The sequence below is a fragment of the Rhagoletis zephyria genome, unplaced genomic scaffold, assembly GCF_001687245.7.
Source record: "Rhagoletis zephyria isolate East Lansing unplaced genomic scaffold, Rhagoletis_zephyria_1.1 Rzeph_scaffold_01732, whole genome shotgun sequence".
Lineage (NCBI taxonomy): Eukaryota > Metazoa > Arthropoda > Insecta > Diptera > Tephritidae > Rhagoletis > Rhagoletis zephyria.
Window position 1 is genome coordinate 46,336 of NW_016158816.1, and position 21,937 is coordinate 68,272.

The 21,937-nt window shown below is 37.7% G+C and overlaps 1 protein-coding gene and 1 long non-coding RNA gene across 3 annotated transcripts in view; both read right to left on the reverse strand.

The window, feature by feature from the left end:
- Positions 1-9,564: 9,564 nt before the first annotated feature.
- Positions 9,565-21,937, reverse strand: part of Ube2g1 (ubiquitin-conjugating enzyme E2G 1) — a 44,332-nt gene continuing 31,959 nt past the window's right edge. For both annotated transcript variants that reach the window (XM_017618851.1, XM_017618852.1), the window contains exon 3: positions 9,565-10,221. In XM_017618851.1, coding sequence (XP_017474340.1) covers positions 9,864-10,221 — 358 coding nt within the window. In that variant the 3' untranslated portion in view covers positions 9,565-9,863. The remainder of the gene's footprint in view (positions 10,222-21,937) is intronic.
- LOC108364968 (uncharacterized) lies at positions 15,146-21,887 on the reverse strand. Its single transcript, XR_001847852.1, has 3 exons — positions 21,876-21,887; positions 21,559-21,565; positions 15,146-15,606 (listed from the first exon to the last, which is right to left on the reverse strand). It is a non-coding gene; the product is annotated as an uncharacterized LOC108364968 (long non-coding RNA).

Here is a 21,937-nt window from a genome sequence, read left to right on the forward strand (position 1 = left end):
CTTAAAGCCATAAACACTCAGATAACTCGTGGCCTAAACCGAAACCGCCCCTGTGAGGGAACTATTCTAGTAGCGTTGGACCTGTCCAAGGCGTTCGACACTGTCAGTCACATTCAACGCTACTAGAAGATATAGAGGGCTCCTCACTCCCACAGGGACTCAAACGGTGGTCGGCGAATTACCTGAGTGGTAGACACTCGTCAGTAATCTTCAGAGACAAAACCAGCAAGCCACGTAAAATTTAACAGGGGGTACCACAGGGTGGTGTCCTGTCCCCGCTACTGTTTAATCATTACATATCAAAGCTTCCTCAGCCACCAGAGGGTGTTAATATAGTCTCATATGCTGACGACTGTTCGATCATGGCGTCTGGGAATGGAATTGATGACTTGTGCTCAAATGTAAACGGTTACCTCTCCGAACTTTCTCGCTTCTTCACTGCAAGGAGCCTAGCCGCATCCCCTGCGAAGGAGGTCAGACTGTCACTGGGTATTCACGTCGATGACGTAACAATACCGACGGTGAATAACCCGAAAATCCTCGGAGTTACCTTCGACAGTCTGCTCTCCTTCTCGGCGCATACAACCGCAATTGTCAACAAAGTACAGAGCCGCAACAATGTCCTCAAGTCGCTGGCCGGCAGCACTTGGGGCAAAGATAAAGAAACGTTGTTGGCAACATACAAGGCAATTGGCCAGCCGGTTCTGAACTACGCAGCGCCCGTATGGTCGCCGGGGACTAGCAGGACGCAGTGGATGAAGCTGCAGACCTGCCAAAACACGGCATTACGTACCGCGACAGGATGCGTCCTGATGACGCCTCTACATCACCTTCATGACGAGGCCCAGATGCTCCCGGTAAAGGAGCATAACTTAATGCTTTGCAAGCAGTTCCTCGCTGGGAGCTACAGACGTGGCCATCCCAGCGGGCAACAGCTCGCGGAAGAGCCCTCGCCACGGCACGTCAGGAGGCATCTTTACGAACTGACAGACGAGGTCCATAGGTATATTAAACAACCTCTGGACCCGACAACCTACCGACAGGCCCTCAACGGCATTCACAGGGAATCAGTCTCAAGTTATGTCGGCGTCGCGGGGGAGGGATGCGACGGGGCAGCACAGCAGGGGCCCACATAGTCACTCGTCCAATCACGCGTGTTGCGAAGCCCTGAGCATGCCCTAAAGTGGCACCAGCCAAGGCAAGAGTTGCATTTGACTGATGTCACGTTACGATATATTCTTGACTGACAGACAGAGCAGATTGTCGGAGGGACTAGGAGTTGCCGGCGGCGGTGTGTGGGTGCTATTGTGTTTGTTTGTGTCTATTGCTGTGTTGTGTTGGGGTGTGGGTGCTATTGTGTTTGTTTGTGTGTCTATTGCTGTGTTGTGTTGGGGTGTGGGTGTGTTGATTATGTGCTGCCCAGGCGGGTGGTGGTTTGCCGTGGAGGCGGTCCGGTTCGCACAGCATGGGGCCACGAACGACGTGGTCCATTGCCGGTGCGTACGTAGGCCCGAGCAGTTACGAAGGTGACTCCACCCGTCACAGGCATTGCACCTGACCGAAGTGGAGTTTGTATGCAGTCGTCTCTGGCATACGAAGCAGGTGTAGATTTCTGGCCCTGGGTTTGACTCTATGCCAGCCCTGAGCAGAAGGGTGCGGAGAAGGTGTAGCCCTGGGATCGAGCAACGTTTGATGGATTTCGCCGACCTAAACGGGGTTAGATCGCCGAAACAACAGCCCTTGGTCGGGTAAAACCCCGAGTCATTCCGGTACGTAGAACCGGCTGTCGTGGGAATGCGGCTTTTTCGTAATTTCTCCCACTGTGTAACGTAAAAATAAAACAAAAATATAAAAAATAATAGGAGGTTCACACCCTTATTTGTGAAGTTTCCCAATTTTATTTCTGTATTATATGCATCCTTTTTTGGATTTACATAATCTACACAACATATGTATGCAACCTGATTTATGTTAATAAACGAGCGAAAATTATGTGTCCGAATGAAAACTGTCAGAGCCATGGGAAAATTCGAACTATTTGAGAATTGCCAATATAGATAACGCTCTATCTTTTTTCGGACAAAAAACTATGTATTACTATGGAAAAAATAAAAGCTTTTTTTACAGTACAGTGTATTTTTAAAGTTTTCTAGTAAAATAAACGAATTCCTGGTATAATGTGTACCGTTGTACACCCCTAAACAAATTTATATGTCTAACAAAAGCCATGCTAATCCAAATTTCTAACTTTGTACAAAAAAAAACATTAAAAAAGTTGCACAACAATATTCTAGTTTGAAAAGTTATTAAGTTCGTCAATTGGTTTTGTAGTGAAGAAAATAATACCACCGTGGGCAAAGAAAAACACCCAAAAATCATGTTGAATTCTCAGCCTATTGAAACTTGTGATGGCAAAAAAAAATTTAATAATCGATTAATCGGTTAATTGATTAATCGAAAGCATTCGATTAATAATTGCAATTAATCGTTAGAAATTAACCGATTAATCGGTCGTTTCGATTAAAAAGGAAAATTAATAAAAACCATTTACATTAGTTATAAAAATTTACTGTTTTTTTTTAAGGATACAATTCTTGTAAAATTGTGGAAGGGAAACAATAAATAAAAAACGTAAAGTAGTATACCATCCGTTATACACCCTGTGTCAAAATATAAGCGCACCACAAGAATTTGTTTTGAGTTTTTTTTTGCAAAAATATCGTTTACAAAATTTGTAGAACACAAGAATGTGAAAAATCTCCAACTAGTAAAATTATACATATATACATATGTACCGAGTAGAGTGGACACTTTTATTGTTGCTAATATTATTGAGTAAGAATGCCAATTTTGTTACGGAATTTTGATTTATACATTACTGTGTTAGTAAAGTAGTCAGTTTTTGATGATTTCTTTCCGATTATTTTCAAAATAAATCGGTTAAACGCCCGATTAATTTAAAGGAAAATTTCGATACAAGTAAATCGTTAACCGAATGAAAATAACCGATTATAATCGGTTATTCGATTAACCGTGCCATCACCAATTGAAACTTGCACCTTATTATTTATAAGTTACAAAACTGCATACTTGGAATTAAAAATAAATATTTGAATACAAAGTTTGAAATATGGGTTTATATGGTGTTAGTATTATAAAATTAACTATAAATACAAAGTGCAATGGGGTATAGTCGTTGCTCTGGGTATGCAGTTACAGTTGCATGGCTATACTCAATCCCGACTCTTGCGTCCTCGTTCGCGCACTCTGGGCAACGTGAGCAACCCATGTGCGAGATGCGGTAACCAATCCGAGTGGAGCCTTGGGTCACGGCAGAAAGAGAGGGAGCTTCGGTGGGGCCACTCTGACTTATTCGGTTTAAGGGCTCACTGAAGTCTGCAGCGTCTGTTCACCAGTAGGTGCGGCTGCAAGCGGGTGTCTGCTTGGAGCAAGCGGCTCGCTATATAAACGTGTATTTGGTTGCGAAACCACCCCCGTCCCATCGATGGGTTGTGCCCTGGGTTTGGGACCCGCCGCGTAAAAATCACTTCCAGTGAAGAAGCAAGGCAAAGCCTCGGATGAGACCCCCCCTTATGATGACGACCACGGCAAATGTTTAAAGGACTACGATTTGAGGGCATGCACCTGGAATGTCCGGACCCTTAATGGGGAAGGTGCCTCTGCCCGGCTGGTTGATGTCCTCGTAAGGACAAAAGCTGACATCACCGCCATCCAAGAAATGCGTTGGACGGGGCAAGGCAAAGAATGTCTGGGGCCTTGCGACGTCTACTACAGCTGCCATGTAAAGGAGCGCAAATTCGGAGTTGGATTTGTGGTGGGAGAGAGACTCCGTCGCCGAGTACTGTCGTTCACCCCGGTGGACGAGCGTCTAGCCACAATCCGCATCAAAGCGAGATTCTTCAACATCTCGCTCATCTGCGCCCATGCCCCGACGGAAGAGAAGGATGAGGCATCCAAGGATCTCTTCTATGAGCGCTTGGAGCGCACGTACGAGCGCTGCCCCCGTCATGATATCAAAATCGTGCTTGGCGACTTCAATGCCAGGGTGGGCAAAGAAGGGATCTTTGGAACCACCGTCGGAAAATTCAGCCTCCACGACGAAACGTCCGACAACGGATTGAGGCTGATCGACTTCGCCGGGGCCCGAAACATGGTAGTATGCAGTACTAGGTTCAAGCATAAAAAGATCCATCAAGCTACCTGGCTGTCTCCGGATCGAAAAACGAGAAACCAAATCGATCATGTTGTGATAGACGGAAGGCACGCTTCCAGTGTTTTAGACGTACGCACACTCCGAGGCCCAAACATCGACTCGGACCACTATCTTGTTGCAGCCAAGATACGCACCCGCCTCTGTGCAGCAAAAAATGTGCGCCCAAATATGCAAGGAAAGCTTAACGTCGAAAAGCTGCAATCACAACAGACAGCCAGCGCTTTCGCTACTCGACTCTCACACCTGCTCTCAGAGAGCACTCTTCAACAAACCGACATATGCGAGCAGTGGAACCACATTTCCCGCTCATTAAGTACCGCCGCCGAAGAAGTAGTCGGATTTCAGCGAGCCCGAAAGAACAACTGGTACGATGAGGAGTGTCAGGAAGCTGCAGAGAAAAAAGATGCCGCCTACAGGGTCACGCTGCGATCGGGCGCAACGCGCGCTATGTGGGACCGCTATAGGGATCTGAAGAGGGAAGCGAGACGTATTTGCCGCAACAAGAAGAGAGAGGCAGAAATACGTGAGTGCGAAGAGCTTGAAATGCTGGCCGACAGGAGGAATGCCCGAAAATTTTACCCGAGAGTTAGGCGACTTACGGAAGGTTTAAAGACCGGGGCGCACTCCTGTAAGAACAATAATGGCGACCTAGTAACTGATGTCCAGAGCGTACTTAAATTATGGAGGGAACACTTTTCCGCCCTACTAAATGGTAGCAGCACGGAAAGTTGTGGAGAAGAAGAACCCGAGCCCGCAGTCGATGATGACGGAGTCGACGTTCCACCGCCTGACTATGACGAGGTACGTATAGCAATAACGCGGCTGAAAAACAACAAAGCCGCTGGAGCTGACAGCCTGCCAGCTGAGCTATTCAAGTACGGCGGCGAGGAGTTGATAAGGTGCATGCATCAACTCTTGTGCAGAATATGGTCAGATGAACGCATGCCCGACGACTGGAATTTAAGTGTGCTCTGCCCAATCCACAAGAAAGGTGACCCCGCCATTCGCGCCAACTACCGCGGGATCAGCCTTCTAAGCATAGGTTAAAAGGTCTTATCGAGCGTATTGTGTGAAAGACTGAAGCCCACCGTCAATGACCTGATTGGGCCTTATCAGTGTGGCTTTAGACCTGGCAAATCCACCATAGACCAGGTATTCACAATACGCCAAATCTTGGAAAAGACCCGCGAGAAAAGGATCGACACTCACCACCTATTTGTCGACTTTAAAGCCGCTTTTGACAGCACTAAAAGGAGTTGCCTATACGCCGCTATGTCTGAATTTGGCATCCCCTCAAAACTCATACGGCTGTGTAAAATGACGTTGAGCAATACCACCAGCTCCGTCAGAATTGGAAAAGACCTCTCCGAGCCGTTCGCCACAAAACGGGGTTTCAGACAGGGCGACTCCCTTTCATGTGACTTCTTTAATCTGATGTTGGAGAAGATAATAAGAGCTGCAGAACTGAACCGCTCAGGAACAATTTACTACAAGAGCGTGCAATTGCTGGCTTATGCCGATGACATCGACATCATCGGTAACAAAAACCGCGAAGTCTGTTCTGCCTTTTCCAAGTTGGATAGGGAAGCAAAGCGCATGGGTCTGGTGGTAAACGAGGACAAGACGAAGTATCTCCTGTCATCAAACAAACAGTCAGCACATTCGCGCCTTGGCACCCACGTCACTGTTGACAGTTACAATTTCGAGAAAGTAGAGAATTTCGTTTACTTGGGAACCAGCATTAACACCGATAATAATGTCAGCATTTCAGCATTGAAATCCAACGCAGAATCACTCTTGCCAACAAGTGCTACTTTGGGCTGAGTAGGCAATTCAGGAGTATAGTCCTCTCTCGACGTACGAAAACCACGCTCTATGTCACTCATCATGCCCGTGCTGGTATATGGCGCAGAAGCATGGACAATGACAACATCCGATGAGCCGGCTCTTGGAGTGTTTGAGAGAAAGATTTTGCGGAAGATTTACGGGCCTTTACGCGTTGGCGACGGCGAGTACGACATGGAACATAGTGCAGCGAATTAAAATACAGCGGCTCCGCTGGCTTGACCATGTCGTTCGAATGGACACCGAAGCTCCAGCTCTGAAAGTATTCAACTCGGAACCCGCCTTTGGTAGCAGAGGAAGAGGGAGGCCCCACTGCGATGGAAAGATCAGGTGGAGAAGGACTTGGCTTCACTTGGCGTATCCAATTGGCGTCAGTTGGCACAGAGGAGAAACGACTGGCGTGCTTTGCTGAACTCGGCCAAAATCGCTTAGGCGATTACAGCCCTTAAGAAAAAATCAATAAACTTTAAACAAACGAAAGGAAAATAGCCAAAAGAGGTCAAGATATCGTTTTTTATATATGGGTAATTTCCAAAAAAGTGTACATGTCAAGTATTTTTAATATTTTTTTTTTTAAGAGGGATAAATTTATCCTATGAAATCGTTTACCGACGTGAAAATTTGTGCATAATACCAAACTGCTTTCAGGCTCTTCAAAAATTAATTTTTTTCCTATTTTTGCAAAATATTTTCCAGAATGAATGAATGAAGTAAGATCTGCTTCAGTTGAAATCTGGTAGCACTCTACACAGCACAACTTTTTTATGGACTACTCGATCAGCCGTTTATTTAGTGTGCTGGTTTTGCTATCGCTGTTTTTTATTACAGTTAATTTTCATATGCGTAACTTTAAAAATAAGTGATGTGGAGAGCAAAGAACTTCAGCAAAGAAAATTGATTTTGGACAATTTCATGCAAAATCCACACATCTCCCAATGTCGGTTAGTAAAATTGCTGAAAATTTAAAGGTCTACGGTTCAAAATATATTTTCAAATTTCAAGAAAAAAGACAACATTGGGAGAAAGGCGGAATATGGCGAAAAATCAGGCGGTATAAATAAAATAGCGGAGAACGATGTTCTAAGGACTTTGAAAAGGAATCCCAACATTTCTGAACGTGTTGTTGCATCTGGAGTGTTGTTCTGAGAGCCTGTATTGTTTTGGCCTTATCTGGCAACAAGCCATTTTGCAAAAAAGCGCAAGAGTTTTATACACAAAATGGAATCAACATTATACTAAAAGAGGCCAATCCTCCGGCACGGCTTCAAGAATAACGCAGTTCTGCAGAATGTGGCGAAAACAGGCTGAATCGATCAACGAAAGGGATGTCCAAGTATTAATGGCGGGCGTCATCTCTAAACTACGGGTATTTTGGCGTGGAAATTAATTCTAATAATATTTGTAAATCTTTCATTTAAATATAAATAAAAGAAGGTTCTAAAAAAGTTACGACCGAATTATTCACATTTAAATTAGTTTTTTTGCTATTTAACACCTGCCAGATTTCAACTGAAGCAGATCTTAAATTAAGGGATTGAATAAGTTTAGAAACTGTTAGAAAAAAAGTATACTAACCGAAAAGCATTTACTAATTTTTAACATGAAATGCATGCTTTTAAAACAATCACTTTGAACCTCATTTATCACGTAAGCTAATGTTGAAGTTTTTTCCACCTTCTTCATGCCATTTTTCATGGTTTCGTGGCATGGTTTTTCTTGGGAGGCAGGCATTTTTGTTTAATCTTTCTTCGGCAACAATTTCCCATAAATGCGATTTGAATACTTTTGGAGAAATACAGCGTGGCGACGAATAACTGTCACCCAGGCTTTTTGAGAAATAAAAGGGCCCTTTATAGATTTTGCGAAAAAAGTATTTTATTGTTAATTTTCCACAGATTTTACTTCAGATGTATTAATTAGTTTTTAAATTTTAATCCTTATTTACATTTGCCAGCAGTGTACACTTTGAGAGAAAAGTTCATTTGGCACGCAGGTCTTCGTCAGTTAATTTATTCCATATCTTCTGTAACCATAGGCAAATTTTCTCCATTTCGAGTCCCTTATACTACCCCTTTTGGTGACTAGGACGGCCATTCATTCGACCAACCTTATACAGTTTTTTTCTTGTTTGTATTCTTTTTATACTTGCCCGCTAAATGAACTTTTCTCTCAAAGTTTAAACTGCTGGCAAATGTAAATAAGGTTTAAATTTAATAACTAATTAACACAACTAAAGTAAACTCTGTGGAAAATTAACAATAAAATACTTTTTTCTCAAAATCTATAAAGGACCCCTTTGTTTCTCAGAAAATCGGGGTAACAGTTATTCGTCGCCACCATGTAAGCTATTCAAATAAAAAATTTCTTTTCACCTAAAAGCGAAATGGAAATATTACACTTTTTTTACTAAGAGTATTTTTCCACCAAAATATAAACACAAGGAAATCATTGAAACTTCTGAAGCAATAAACATGCAGTGGTAATGATGCTATTTTTAATGTTTTTCGCATAAAAAACTGGGTGACATTTAGGAAATAGCCTTACATACCATGGCGCAACGATAGATTCACTCAAAACAGACAAAATAATTACTTTTATTGAGTTATTTCGTATGTCATTCGATCAACAGCTTCTTGCGCTCCTTAACTGCAATGCACTTAGGCAATCAAAACTAATGTTAATATCACGGCGAATTTAAAAAAGTGGCATTCAGGAAAATTCGGAGGGACAATATTATAATAGAATGCCATGCTTATGCTGATAAAATTTTTCACGCAAAAATAGAACAAAACAATAAAAGTTAAGGTGGTCATTCACAAACAGTTACGCCTTTTTTCATTGTTTCTTAGTTTAAACTCCTTTCATGTTGACTATCGAATAACCTGATCGGGGAGAAATATTTTTATATGGATTAGGTAAAATAAATCAAAGATATACCGCGCGCAAAAGAAAAGAAAACGGCTTACAATAATAAAAAACAGCTTTGTTGGTGGCGTATTATTTGGATCGTATCATAGTGTAATAAACAAAGTGAAATCAATATATGACATATTTATTTTCGATACGCTTATTTGACCACAGTTTTGTCATTGCATTAACCCAATTGCCAGTAGCACAAAAAATAGCACTTCGTTTGGAAATGACCCATATGCCTTTTTATAACGTGTTTCCACGAACAATGTGTGTTAAAAAACTTGACAGCAAAAATAGTATAAATGCAGAACCAAAAAAAGGCCAAAAAAAGTGTTGATACGAACGTTATATATACATAGGGTTTTTTGGATAACATCGCATTTTAATAGGGCTTTCCAGAAAAACTAATACTTTATTTTCATACACATTATGTCCACCTTACCTACCATCGATTTCACAATGATCGAATCCAAATCACCTAAGCAATCCCAATTAAGGACAATCACACGCTGAATTTCGGGCAGAGTGACACTACAAAACAATAGCACAATTACTGGGCAATACTGGGTTAATATATTTTTTTTCTAATTAAATTTTATTATGAAATGCTTGATAAAAATTACTTACGGTTCCGCAAATGTCATCAAATATAAGATTTTTTCTTAGCTTTAGCACCTAACGTTCGAATGCCAAGTGACTACATTTTGACAAAGTTAAGCTGTATATTATATGGGACATATTAAAAATGTTGTTAGTTTTCCAATTTTGAAATTTTTGTCACCGAAGTGGCAATATCTAGTTAAATGACAAAAATTAAATAATTGTTTTTAATGTACCAAATTGTTTATAAATATACAAAAACGGTAAATCTCTATGAACATTCTTCTTGGCTCTTTCTGACACAACGAGCAACCTTTCGTTTGAATTCTGGATATGACTCCCTCCATTCTTTAGCAGCATCAACATTAGCTGGGGACTCGTCGTTTGGATCAGCTAGCATTGATATCACAGATATCAAAATCGTTTCAACAGTATGTACTGGCAACCAGCGTTCAGATGCTTTCTCATAACCCCATTTATCATCGCCTGGTTCATGTAAAATGGAAATACAAACATCACCATTCTTTTCAATGTTAGGGTGCCATATTTCCGTCACAAATTTCATTCGGGGAGGGCGCAGAGGGTACTCCTTCGGAAAATATAAATGTGCTTTGAAAAAGCCACCTTCACTGTAAGTAAAAGGATGATAATATTATTTAATTTATAGCTCCATATAAAGATATATATATATAAGAGTGGTTCATAAAAACACTATTTTTGGAAATTCATAAACGCTACCTCAACTACTGATGTTCTAAAAAAGAGACACGTATTTTTTGATTTTGAAAAAAAGTTTTTTTAGAGGTCGCGCTGGTTGTTTTTTTTATAGAAACGCTGAAGTTCTTAATTTTTTTTTTTTCGTGACATGTTAAAATGCAGCTAAAAATGTGGTTTTTACATATAATTACTCGCGTATTATCGGAGAACATTCCCTTATTTACATACCTGTCTTGGACAGTTAGAATGGGCCTAGTTCCCGAAAATATGCTCTCGAATAGAGACTACTAAAATTAAAGCCTTAATACTGAACGATTTACGCGTTATCATGGATTATAACTTGTTACCAGGTGATTTTTGGGGTTGCTAATTATAAATCTGAATCCAGTTTTTCAAAATTGAAAATGGTGGATCCAAATCGGCGACAAATTTTTTAAAAAATTATTGAGTTTGTTCGAAACCCGGCACTCGGGAGTTTTTGGAGTCGCTGACTACGAATCTGAAGTAAATGTTTTTAAATTCAAAATGGCGGATCCAGTATGGCGATCGAATTAAAAAAAAATACTAAAATTAAAACGTTGATACTAAACGTTTTAACCATTGTCAAAGTTAAACTTGTTTCCAGTAGGTTTCTGGGTATGCTGTTTACGAATCTGGTATTAGATTTTCAAAATTAAAAATGGCGGATCCAAAATGGTGACCAACTTTTAATTAACCGCCATTTCAAATTTTGAAAATCGTAATCAACAAACCCAGAAACCCACTGGAAACGAGTTTCAAGCATTGGAAAAGCTTAAAACGTTCAGCATCAACGCTTTAATTTTAGCAATTGCTTTTTAATTTGATCGCCATATTGGATCCGCCATTTTGAATTTAAAAAAATTGACTTCAGATTCGTAGTCAGCGACCCCAAAAACTCCCGAGTGCCGGGTTTCGAACAAATCCAATAATCTTTTTTTAATTACTCGCCATTTTGGATCTGCCATTTTGAATTTTGAAAAACAGACTTCAGATTTCTAATTAGCAACCCCAGAAGGCCCCTGGTAACAATTTCCAACCAATAATAATGTCCAGGATAGGTATGCAATTAAGAGAATATTCCCCAATAATACCAGAGTAATTATATGTAAAAACCACATTTTTTACTGCATTTTAACATGTCAAGAAAATAAAAAAAATGAGATCATCGTTTTTATAAAAAAAAAACGACCAGCGCGACCTCTAAAAAAACCTCTCTTTTTTCTAAATAAAAACACGTTTCGCTTTTTTTATCACAAATAATAATTTGAGGTAGCGTTTATGAATTTCCAAAGTAAAAATTTTTGAACCACTCTAATATATATACATATATGTATGTATGTATATATTTTTGGCCGAATTCTACAAATATACACATATTATTATACACCGACAGAAGTCTTCTACATTTCGTAATCGGTGCGTTTTACAAAATCCTTTTCGAATATTTCTTAACAAAAAAAAAAACAATATTTAGAGTTCAATCATTGTAAGTACATATATAACACAACTAACTTGTTGTCAGCAGATTTCATGCAATGACTCTTGACTATTTTGTAAAGCATACTCGCCACTAGACTCTAACACCGGCTCCCAGAGATTCTGTTCAACAAACTGGCATATACTAGCAGTAGGACCACATTTCCCATTCATTAAATACCACCGAAGAAGTAGTCGTATTTCAATAGTGTGGAGAAAATATAATTTGTTATCAAAAAATCTGCCTATTCCTCAAATCTTAGTCGGTTTGTTTAATGGTCGTTATTTATTGTACTTTAAGGATGTGCTACTCTTTTCTTGAATAGTCGCGAACGGATCTCATAAAATGAACCAAAGTTAAGAGCCCTAATTGATCTTAACTTCAAGGTCACTAATAGAGTGTACCACTTTTATCCCAAAAATTGAAGTCATACATATGGGCGATCCCACCGTCACGGATGGGACATTTGTACAGAAAAAATGTTCTTTCTTGTTCAAATGTAAGTATAAAGTACTCAACAATTCCACATTTTGAGAAAGCTACACCTGATTGACTATTAAATGAGTTATAGCAAATACGAAAAAAATTCCAGCTTACTTTCACATGGAAAAAATCTGAGTTATTTATTCTGTCCCGGGTGGGACACTTTTCTGTGTGAGCTTGATGTCTTATAATAAAACAAAGAACCACGAATACAAACAAAGCAAAAACTACAAGAAAAATGATGGCTTTATTATAAAAAAAAAAACGGAGATTCCACTGTCACGGGTGGGACACGTAAGAATTTTTATATGAAAAGGAGCTTTTAGTGTGGTCCATATTAAATATTAGTTATTAAAAAAGGCGTGAGTACTAGGTACTCATGAAATTTGATGTGTATACATATTCACATATACACATACATACATATAAATATAATCTCAATCAAAGCTCGTTAGCTGTCAAATTGGTTGTGCTTGTTATTCACACAACTCGAGGAAAAGTTAAACTTCTTCTCTGTGCCACCGTGGTCACTTTTTTTTGCAACACATATTAGGCCATTTAAATATATTTTAACTGAATATTTTATTAAAAATACCTTTACAAACATATTTTCCTTACTAGCGTAAATTTTTGTTTACTTTAACATTTGACATTCCTCCTCTTCTTCGCAAGTATAATCGATAAAACTGGGTTGGACACCAAAAAGTTATCGGTTTAATCTGAGATATTTTTAATTATAACTTTGCATGGCTAATCTCTTTTTCTAATACAGATTAGGGAGTCAAGCTCGAAAATTAGGATAATATTTTTATATATAAAGGCGATTCAGTTACACACATACAAATGTAGGTTAGGTTAGAAATTAAATATTAATTTCACTTAATTTTATTCATTTTGCTGATTTAATTTTTTTATTCATTTTCATTTTTAATTCTTTTAATACATGACATTATCGGTATGATTGATAAAATATACTTGTACATATATACTTGTGACTCAAGGGCGTTAAAATATCTTGGAAACACCGCATATAGGTAGATTTTCAAGTTTTATGCGGCAAAAAATATTTTATTGCCTCTATCTACTCAAAATTGTTTATCAAATGTAAAATTGAAATAATTTGTATTACAGATAGGTTATATTAATAAAATATATATATTAGCCAATAATTTACTATTTAAATATATTGACTACCTTTATTTATAAAATGTGTGTACACTATCATTGGTTAATTAGTTTTCGCTTTCAGAATCTTCGCTGGCCTCAAACTATTCCTTTGTCACATCTTTGACAACGGATTTAGAGGGTAACAGCAGCTTTATTGTGTCTGTGGAAAACGATTTGATATTTTTTCTTTTTTTGGTCATGAACCGAAATACTGCTTAAAAACGAGTCCGAGCTCATCAACAGCCGGTTATATATGTCACGGTTACATACTTCACGAGAAAACTTCCGGGAATAATTTTCTCGGTAGTGTTTGTTGTGGGCCTCTTGAGCCTCCCCGATAATTGTCCTATTGTTAATAAGGAATTAGTATCTTGTGCATTGTGGGTGTCATAGGATGCCATGCCGTCGTCGATTCGCCACTTCTCGCTCGCTATGTTTGAGTTCCGGTCGCTTAACGAAAAATTTTGCATGTGAAAGCAACAACAAAGTTAGCTAGCACGGATAGACGATAGCAAGTTTGGTTGTACCTCATTGAGTTCGTTCGTTTCGCCACTTGCTAACTGATGGCGAATCGATGACGGCTAATAATCAATTGTAGCGCATTTCCTCTTACTATGCATATGCCTAAATGTATGCAACCATTTGGCAAGCGAACACAGGGTGCTTCTAATGAAAATAAAAATTTTATGCTGAAATACACATGCTAAGCCCTTCGAAATTTTGTGCTGGGATATGCGTTACAGCTTCGCAAATTTTACTCCTACCGAAACCAAAGATGTATACACATCAAAAATATAAAAAGCCAAGTACGGGTTCACTCACGTTTCATCTTAGGATAGTGCCTTTTATATAGAACAGTGTCGGCCACACTTACACAATCACATTTTGAGCATGTGTTGAAAGCACAAAAGCCCATTGATACACCCAAAAATAGCTGCAAACGTAACACAAAGGTTTGTTTTTGCTAATTAGAACTATAAAGCTTAAATAGACGGCAGCCGTATGCCGTCTGTTTATGCTTTTAGTAAAGTTTAAAGCATTGTTCCGTTAATATGAATATAAGTAAATCGAAACGCACATAGATTCATATATGTATATGTGCGTGCAAAGAGTGGCCGCTTAAACTAAACAAAAAAAAAACCCCAACACGCATACATCATACAACCGTTGAGCGACAGCTCCAGCAGCGCACAACCTGCTGGCTCAGCAGCTAATGGTCTGATTATGCATACTTCGCATAACCTCGCACAACTTTGTAAAAACTTCAAACTGTAATTTCGTATGTACTTTGTATGTATTCCATTAACCAGAAATTAGCAGAACTTTTAAAAACTTAGCGATCTGTTGAGTTTAAATTTTGCTTCACATTTTCTTAAGTTACACTTTTAGTGCACTGGTACAAATGGTTGTGCGAAGTTATGCGAAGTATGCATAATCAGACCCTAAGCTTCGACTGGCAAGCAAAGCAAATAAATAATTTGTCTTGCTGTGCAAGAAAGCTTTTTACTGTAGGTGTGAGCAGTGCTGCCGCTGTCACTTCAATTGAAGTTTTTCACTTCACTTTGGAAGCCTTCACTTCGTGACTTCATTTCACTTCGTTTTACTTTACTTTCCACATATTAGATTTATCTTCAAAATAAATAAAAATTGCTTTGAAATAAATGATTTATGTATTTAACTAAACTCAACAAACTTTTGCTAAAATCCTTATAATGATAAGTATGGCAAAGTAACTTTTCGCAAAAGCTACTAAAAAGACACATAATAAATCTCCAATCTGGCATCGGTTATTTGGAAGAAGTCATTTTAATTTTCATTTTGACATGTACAGATGTAAAGCGCACAGAAGGGAATAAGTGGGTAAAGTTTCATAATTATTTAGTAAATATTTGACGAAAAAAAACAATCTTATTTTAGTTTTCATACATCTTCAATTTTGCAGCAAAAAGGAAACATTTAAGTGAATCTGGTGATCTCATTGTTGCTGTGAGTCGATAATCGATTAATTATATTTTAGTCATGATTTCATCAGCGAACTGTAATTTTAAATTTTCTTTCCTCAGCGTTTGAGACATTGTGATTTTAAAGATATTCCAGCACTAAATTTGCACAGGAACACAATAAATTATAAATTGATAAAGGTTAAAGACTTCTTTTATTGTGATAAAAACATTATCGATTAACCAATCAGCTGATAAATAACCCAATCGAAAAACCCCTCACCCCTAATTATGCTTGAAAGTCGTCACTTCGATAATCACTTCACTTTTCTATCAAGTCACTTCGAAACACTTCATTTTTAGTGTGTTTTCACTTCGCTCGAAAATTACCAAACGGCAGCACTGGGTGTGAGCATGATTCAATAATACAGGTTCGATAAACTGACAGTTGTCTCTCTCGCACCGCTCCCTTAGCAATGGCACCGTGTTGCTTCTTTGCAAATTTACTTGAAAATTGTAGCATCGCTGTGAAATAGAAGTACATATAAGCTTTTGTGCAATATGTTTATTTGTATATGCATATGAAGCACATTTAACTGATGAAAACAAAAATTGTTTTTAAATTGGATGTTTACATAAATCTCATAGTAGTTGAGTCCTTTTGCAGTTTTTATACAGCTACATAGCACATAAATTACGTAATTCACGTAGATATATTAATATTTCGTTCAATATTTCGTTTAAAACGCCAGATTTCCTGCAAATACATTAGAATTTACAAAAGGAATTTCACTACTAATTGCCTACTTGCGTACTTTACTACTACCATTTTCGCAACAAGGGATTGCATTCTTCTCCTTTCTCTGTCCTTCGTAAATGCAATCTTTTGTAAGGGAGTGTCAAACCGCGGCTGTCAATAATTATCTAACCTAGTATTATTGAATCATGGGTGTGAGGCTGTCGGTGAGAAAGCTTGAAAAAGCTTATGCATGCGTGCATAAGCTTTGGCCACCGCTGATATAGAAGCACCGTCAGCCAAAAAAATTATTAAAAATCAACGCGATTTCCTAGCTTCTTGATATTTTCACTTTTAGCGGCTATAAAACTGCATACTGCATTTTTCTAAAAATTCTGAACAAAAAGTTTAAAATTTTTGGGTGTAATTCTTAAAGTTTGTTGAATTTTTATAATTTTTGTACGAAGTTTGTATGTGGATTTATGTGGTTCTGGTTATGTACTGTGCTAGACTTTTATAGAAAAAAACTATAAACATTCAATAAACAAAAGTAAAAACTAAAACTGGTCAAAATGTCACTTAACTTAATGGGTCCACGGGTTTGCCCCGGGGTCCGTAGAGTTTTGGGGGCCCGGCAGGGCTCAACAGCGTTGAAGATACAGATATTAAAATATATTTTATTGCTACAAAAATTTTGATTATGGTAATATCTTGAATTAAATGGTCATTATAATTATAAAACAGTCAATCACTTCATGCTGAAGTAAAAATTCTACATACTAAAACACTTGCTTATTTTAAGTCCGGTCTGGCATCTTTATTTGAGCGTACACATGCGCAGTCAAGATAAATTGTTTTGGAAACTTTTTTGGTCTTTTCGAGAAGGCATTTGGAGAAGGTGAAGGAAACTCAAACAAATAAGAAATGCCCCCAAGTTCATTATTTGCCTCATGAAATACAAATTGAATTTATCGAATGCTTTTCAAGTCAAGTTATTCGCATGGTAGTAAACGAGGCAGTTAAGTATTACACAATTATCATCGATGCAACCCTTATTCGGCGCATATTGAGCAGAATGTTTTCACTTTGCGGTATATTTTATTCGACAAGGACTCAGGGACATAGGAAATCCAAGAACGATTCTTGCAGTTTGTGGATTGCAACATCAAAACAGGCGAAGCTATCGCTGAGCTGATCCGTAAAGTATATGTAAATTACTTAATATAGAGGAAAAAAGTGATAACGGTGGCACAGAGAAGAAACTTGACTTTGGTGCAAAAAATCTGACGGCTAATAATCTGAGATTTGCCTGTGTAAATCACCCCGTTTAAGTAAACAAGCTTTGATTGAGACTATATTTATATGTAAACATACCTGTATTCTCTTTTAAATGTTAATAATGTTTTGCAAGCTAAAACTTCTTTTTTTTAATATTTTTACTGAGCTTTGTACCACGATTGTTTATTAGGAAAATTTTAAAAAGCAACAAAGTCTAAGCGGTAGAAGTTATAGCACTATTTCGAAAATCACCACATCTCCTCAAAAGAAGTATTTTTTTCTAGACTTCAGCAGGGATCGAACCTGCGTAATCGATGTTCAATGTCAGAAGCGTTAACCACTGAGCTATGTATATCCCGTAAACTCTGGTTGCTAATTCATTTTCCTTATTCAACCAACTACTATCAAGTGCAGCTGATTTGCTTTTTTGTATAGTTTCAGGCAGGCTTTTCCTAAACTATGTATTTGTCAATGTTATTGTGGCTTATTAACATTTTATTTTTAATATTTTTACTGAGCTTTGTACCACGATTGTTTATTAGGAAAAATTGAAAAGGCAACAAAGTCTAAGCGGTAGAAGTTATAGCACTATTTCGGAGATCACCACATCTCCTCATCAGACTTATTTTTCCTGGACTTCAGCAGGGATCGAACCTGTGTAATCGATGTTCAAAGACAGAAGCGTTAACCACTGAGCTATGTACATCCCGTAAACTCTTGTTGCTAATTCATTTTCCTTATTCAACCAACTACTATCAAGTCTAGAAAAAAGTCTGATGAGATGTGGTGGTCTCCGAAATAGTGCTATAACTTCTACCGCTTAGACTTTGTTGCTTTTTCAATTTTTCCTAATAAACAATCGTGGTACAAAGCTCAATAAAAATATTAAAAATAAAATGTTAACAAGCCACAATAACATTGACAAATACATAGTTTAGGAAGAGCCTGCCTGAAACTATACAAAAAAGCAAATAAGCAAATGGATGTATAGAATTGACAACAACAACCACGCTGTCGAGTTTAAATAGCGGCAAATCAGCTGCACTTGATAGTAGTTGGTTGAATAAGGAAAATGAATTAGCAACAAGAGTTTACGGGATGTACATAGCTCAGTGGTTAACGCTTCTGACTTTGAACATCGAATTCGCAGGTTCGATCCCTGCTGAAGTCTAGAAAAAAGAAGTCTGATGAGGAGATGTGGTGATCTCCGAAATAGTGCTATAACTTCTACCGCTTAGACTTTGTTGCTTTTTTAATTTTTCCTAGTAAACAATCGTGGTACAAAGCTCAGTAAAAATATTAAAAATAAAATGTTAATAAGCCACAATAACATTGACAAATACATAGTTTAGGAAGATCTTGCCTGAAACTATACAAAAAAGCAAATAAGCAAATGGATGTATAGAATTGACCACAACAACCACGCTGTCGAGTTTAAATAGCGGTAAATCAGCTGCACTTGATAGTAGTTGGTGGAATAAGGGAAATAAATTAGCAACAAGAGTTTACGGGATGTACAGTGATGGGCAAAACTGTAGCATGGTATAACACTTTTTACTTCAGCCATCGCTATCTTTCCAAGTTCTAATAATTGTGTTGTATAATCTTATTAGTACACCTGTACTTCCTCTCTCATAACGATTTGAAGTCAATACAACAACAATAAAAAAAAACAGCAGACAAAAATGTAAATTAGGGCAAATGTTACAGTTTTTCACTCACTCTAAGTTTTGCCTTTTACAGTTATCTCTTACTTAGATGGAAGTCAGATGACTTTTTTTTGTATTGCAATTTATTGAAGAAGTGATCACCAGTAAATAATATAGTTAATCAGGAAACATAAATGTAAATAATAGATTTACTGCGGAAAGGCGGAACCGCACGAAAAGTGGCAAAAAAATGTGGAATTTGCTACTTGAAAATGTTAAGACTGAGAAAAAATATAGCCTAAAGTGTTCCCAAGGACAAAGGAAGGTTGTCAAAAAATATTACGGTCCGATATCTTGTGAACTTAGCAGCAAATAGCGATGCAGCCCCTATTTCAGAAGCGCTTAAGGTATTAAACTTTAATGCAAATCAGTAGACAGCGAGGCGAAGAATTGCCAAATTGGGCGCAAAGGATCACAAAAGAAAAAAGCAAATTTGATCAAAATACATGTGCGAGTGTGGTAGCTCTTTGCTGCATCGCACGAAACCCGGACCGTTGCCTATTGGGATATGTTGGGCCTTTCAGAATGCAATAAAAAACATATTTTTAAATTTCCATTGAAGGTTATTTGGTCCGACAAGACTCAATTAATTGCTTTCAGCAGATGGCCGGGCATGGTATTGGATTAAAGACCCAAATTAAGCCCATGCGCAACATGTGAGGCAAACTGTGAATCACAATGGTCGGTCAATAATAGTTTGGGGTTGTATTTAAACAATTTTGATGGTCCGTTAGTACGCATTATGCGTAAGGAACAGTATCTGTTCATATTTCAGCAAAATTTGCAAGATGTAGTCGAAAAAATGAGAGTTTCTGCTGAAAAATCACTCAAAACCCACTGCACATGTTCGCAAAGCCTTTATACAAAAGCAAAAATTTGCTAATTTGGAATGACCTCCACAATCCGCGGACATGAATCTCATCGATAATTTGCGAGATCAATTAAAAGCACAGCTTAATTAGTATCAAAGTCCGCAAAATCGAGTACAGGAGCTGTGAAAGCAAACTAAGGATATATGGGAGGATATACCTCCACAATTTTTACAGAGATACAAATAAGGTATCCCAAATCGCATCCAGGAACTAAAACAAGCAAAAGGGTACCGAACATTGTGTTAACAATTATTTTTTTTCGTCAAAATTGTCAAAAAGTTATTAAAAATATATAAGTGCAAAACTGTAACATATGCCTTAATTTAAATTTTTGTCTGCTGGTTCTATTATTGTTTTTGGATTGACTTCAAATCATTATCAGAGAGGAAGTACAGGTATACCAATAAGAATATACAACAACATTATGAAAGTCGTTAAAACTTGGAAAGATAGCGATGGCTCAAGTAAAAAAAAGGCATGAGTACTAGGTACTCATGAAATTTGATGTGTATACATATGCGAACGGCAAAGCATAAAAGTACGTTTACATATATATATATAATCTCAATCAAAGCTCGTTAGCTGTCAAATTGGTTGTGCTTGTTATTCACACAACTCGAGGAAAAGTTAAACTTCTTCTCTGTGCCACCGTGGTCACGTTTTTTTGCAACACATATTAGGCCATTTAAATATATTTTAACTGAATATTTTATTAAAAATACCTTTACAAACCTATTTTCCTTACTAGCGTAAATTTTTTTTTACTTTAACATTTGACATTCCTCCTCTTCTTCGCACGTATAATCGATAAAACTGGGTTGGACACCAAAAAGTTATCGGTTTAATCTGAGATATTTTTAATTATAACTTTGCATGGCTAATCTCTTTTTCTAATAACAGATTAGGGAGTCAAGCTCGAAAATTAGGATAATATTTTTATATATAAAGGCGATTCAGTTACACACATACAAATGTGGGTTAGGTTAGAAATTAAACATTAATTTCACTTAATTTTATTCATTTTGCTGATTTAATTTTTTTATTCATTTTCATTTTTAATTCTTTTAATACATGACATTATCGGTATGATTGATAAAATATACTTGTATATACTTGTGACTCAAGGGCGTTAAAATATCTTGGAAACACCGCATATAGGTAGATTTTCAAGTTTTATGCGGCAAAAAATATTTTATTGCCTCTATCTACTCAAAATTGTTTATCAAATGTAAAATTGAAATAATTTGTATTACAGATAGGTTATATTAATAAAATATATATATTAGCCAATAATTTACTATTTAAATATATTGACTACCTTTATTTATAAAATGTGTGTACACTATCATTGGTTAATTAGTTTTCGCTTTCAGAATCGTCGCTGGCCTCAAATTATTCCTTTGTCACATCTTTGACAGCTGATTTAGAGGGTAACAGCAGCTTTATTGTGTCTGGGGAAAACGATTTGATATTTTTTCTTTTTTTGGTCATGAACCGAAATACTGCTTAAAAACGAGTCCGAGCTCATCAACAGCCGGTTATATATGTCACGGTTACATACTTCACGAGAAAACTTCCGGGAATAATTTTCTCGGTAGTGTTTGTTGTGGGCCTCTTGAGCCTCCCCGATAATTGTCCTATTGTTAATAAGGAATTAGTATCTTGTGCATTGTGGGTGTCATAGGATGCCATGCCGTCGTCGATTCGCCACTTCTNTGTGGGCCTCTTGAGGCTCCCCGATAATTGTCCTATTTTTAATAAGGAATTAGTATCTTGTGCGTTGTGGGTGTCATAGGATGCCATGCCGTCGTCGATTCGCCACTTCTCGCTCGCTATGTTTGCGTTCCGGTCACTTAATGAAAAATTTTGCATGTGAAAGCAACAACAAAGTTAGCTAGCACGGATAGACGATAGCAAGTTTGGTTGTACCTCATTGAGTTCGTTC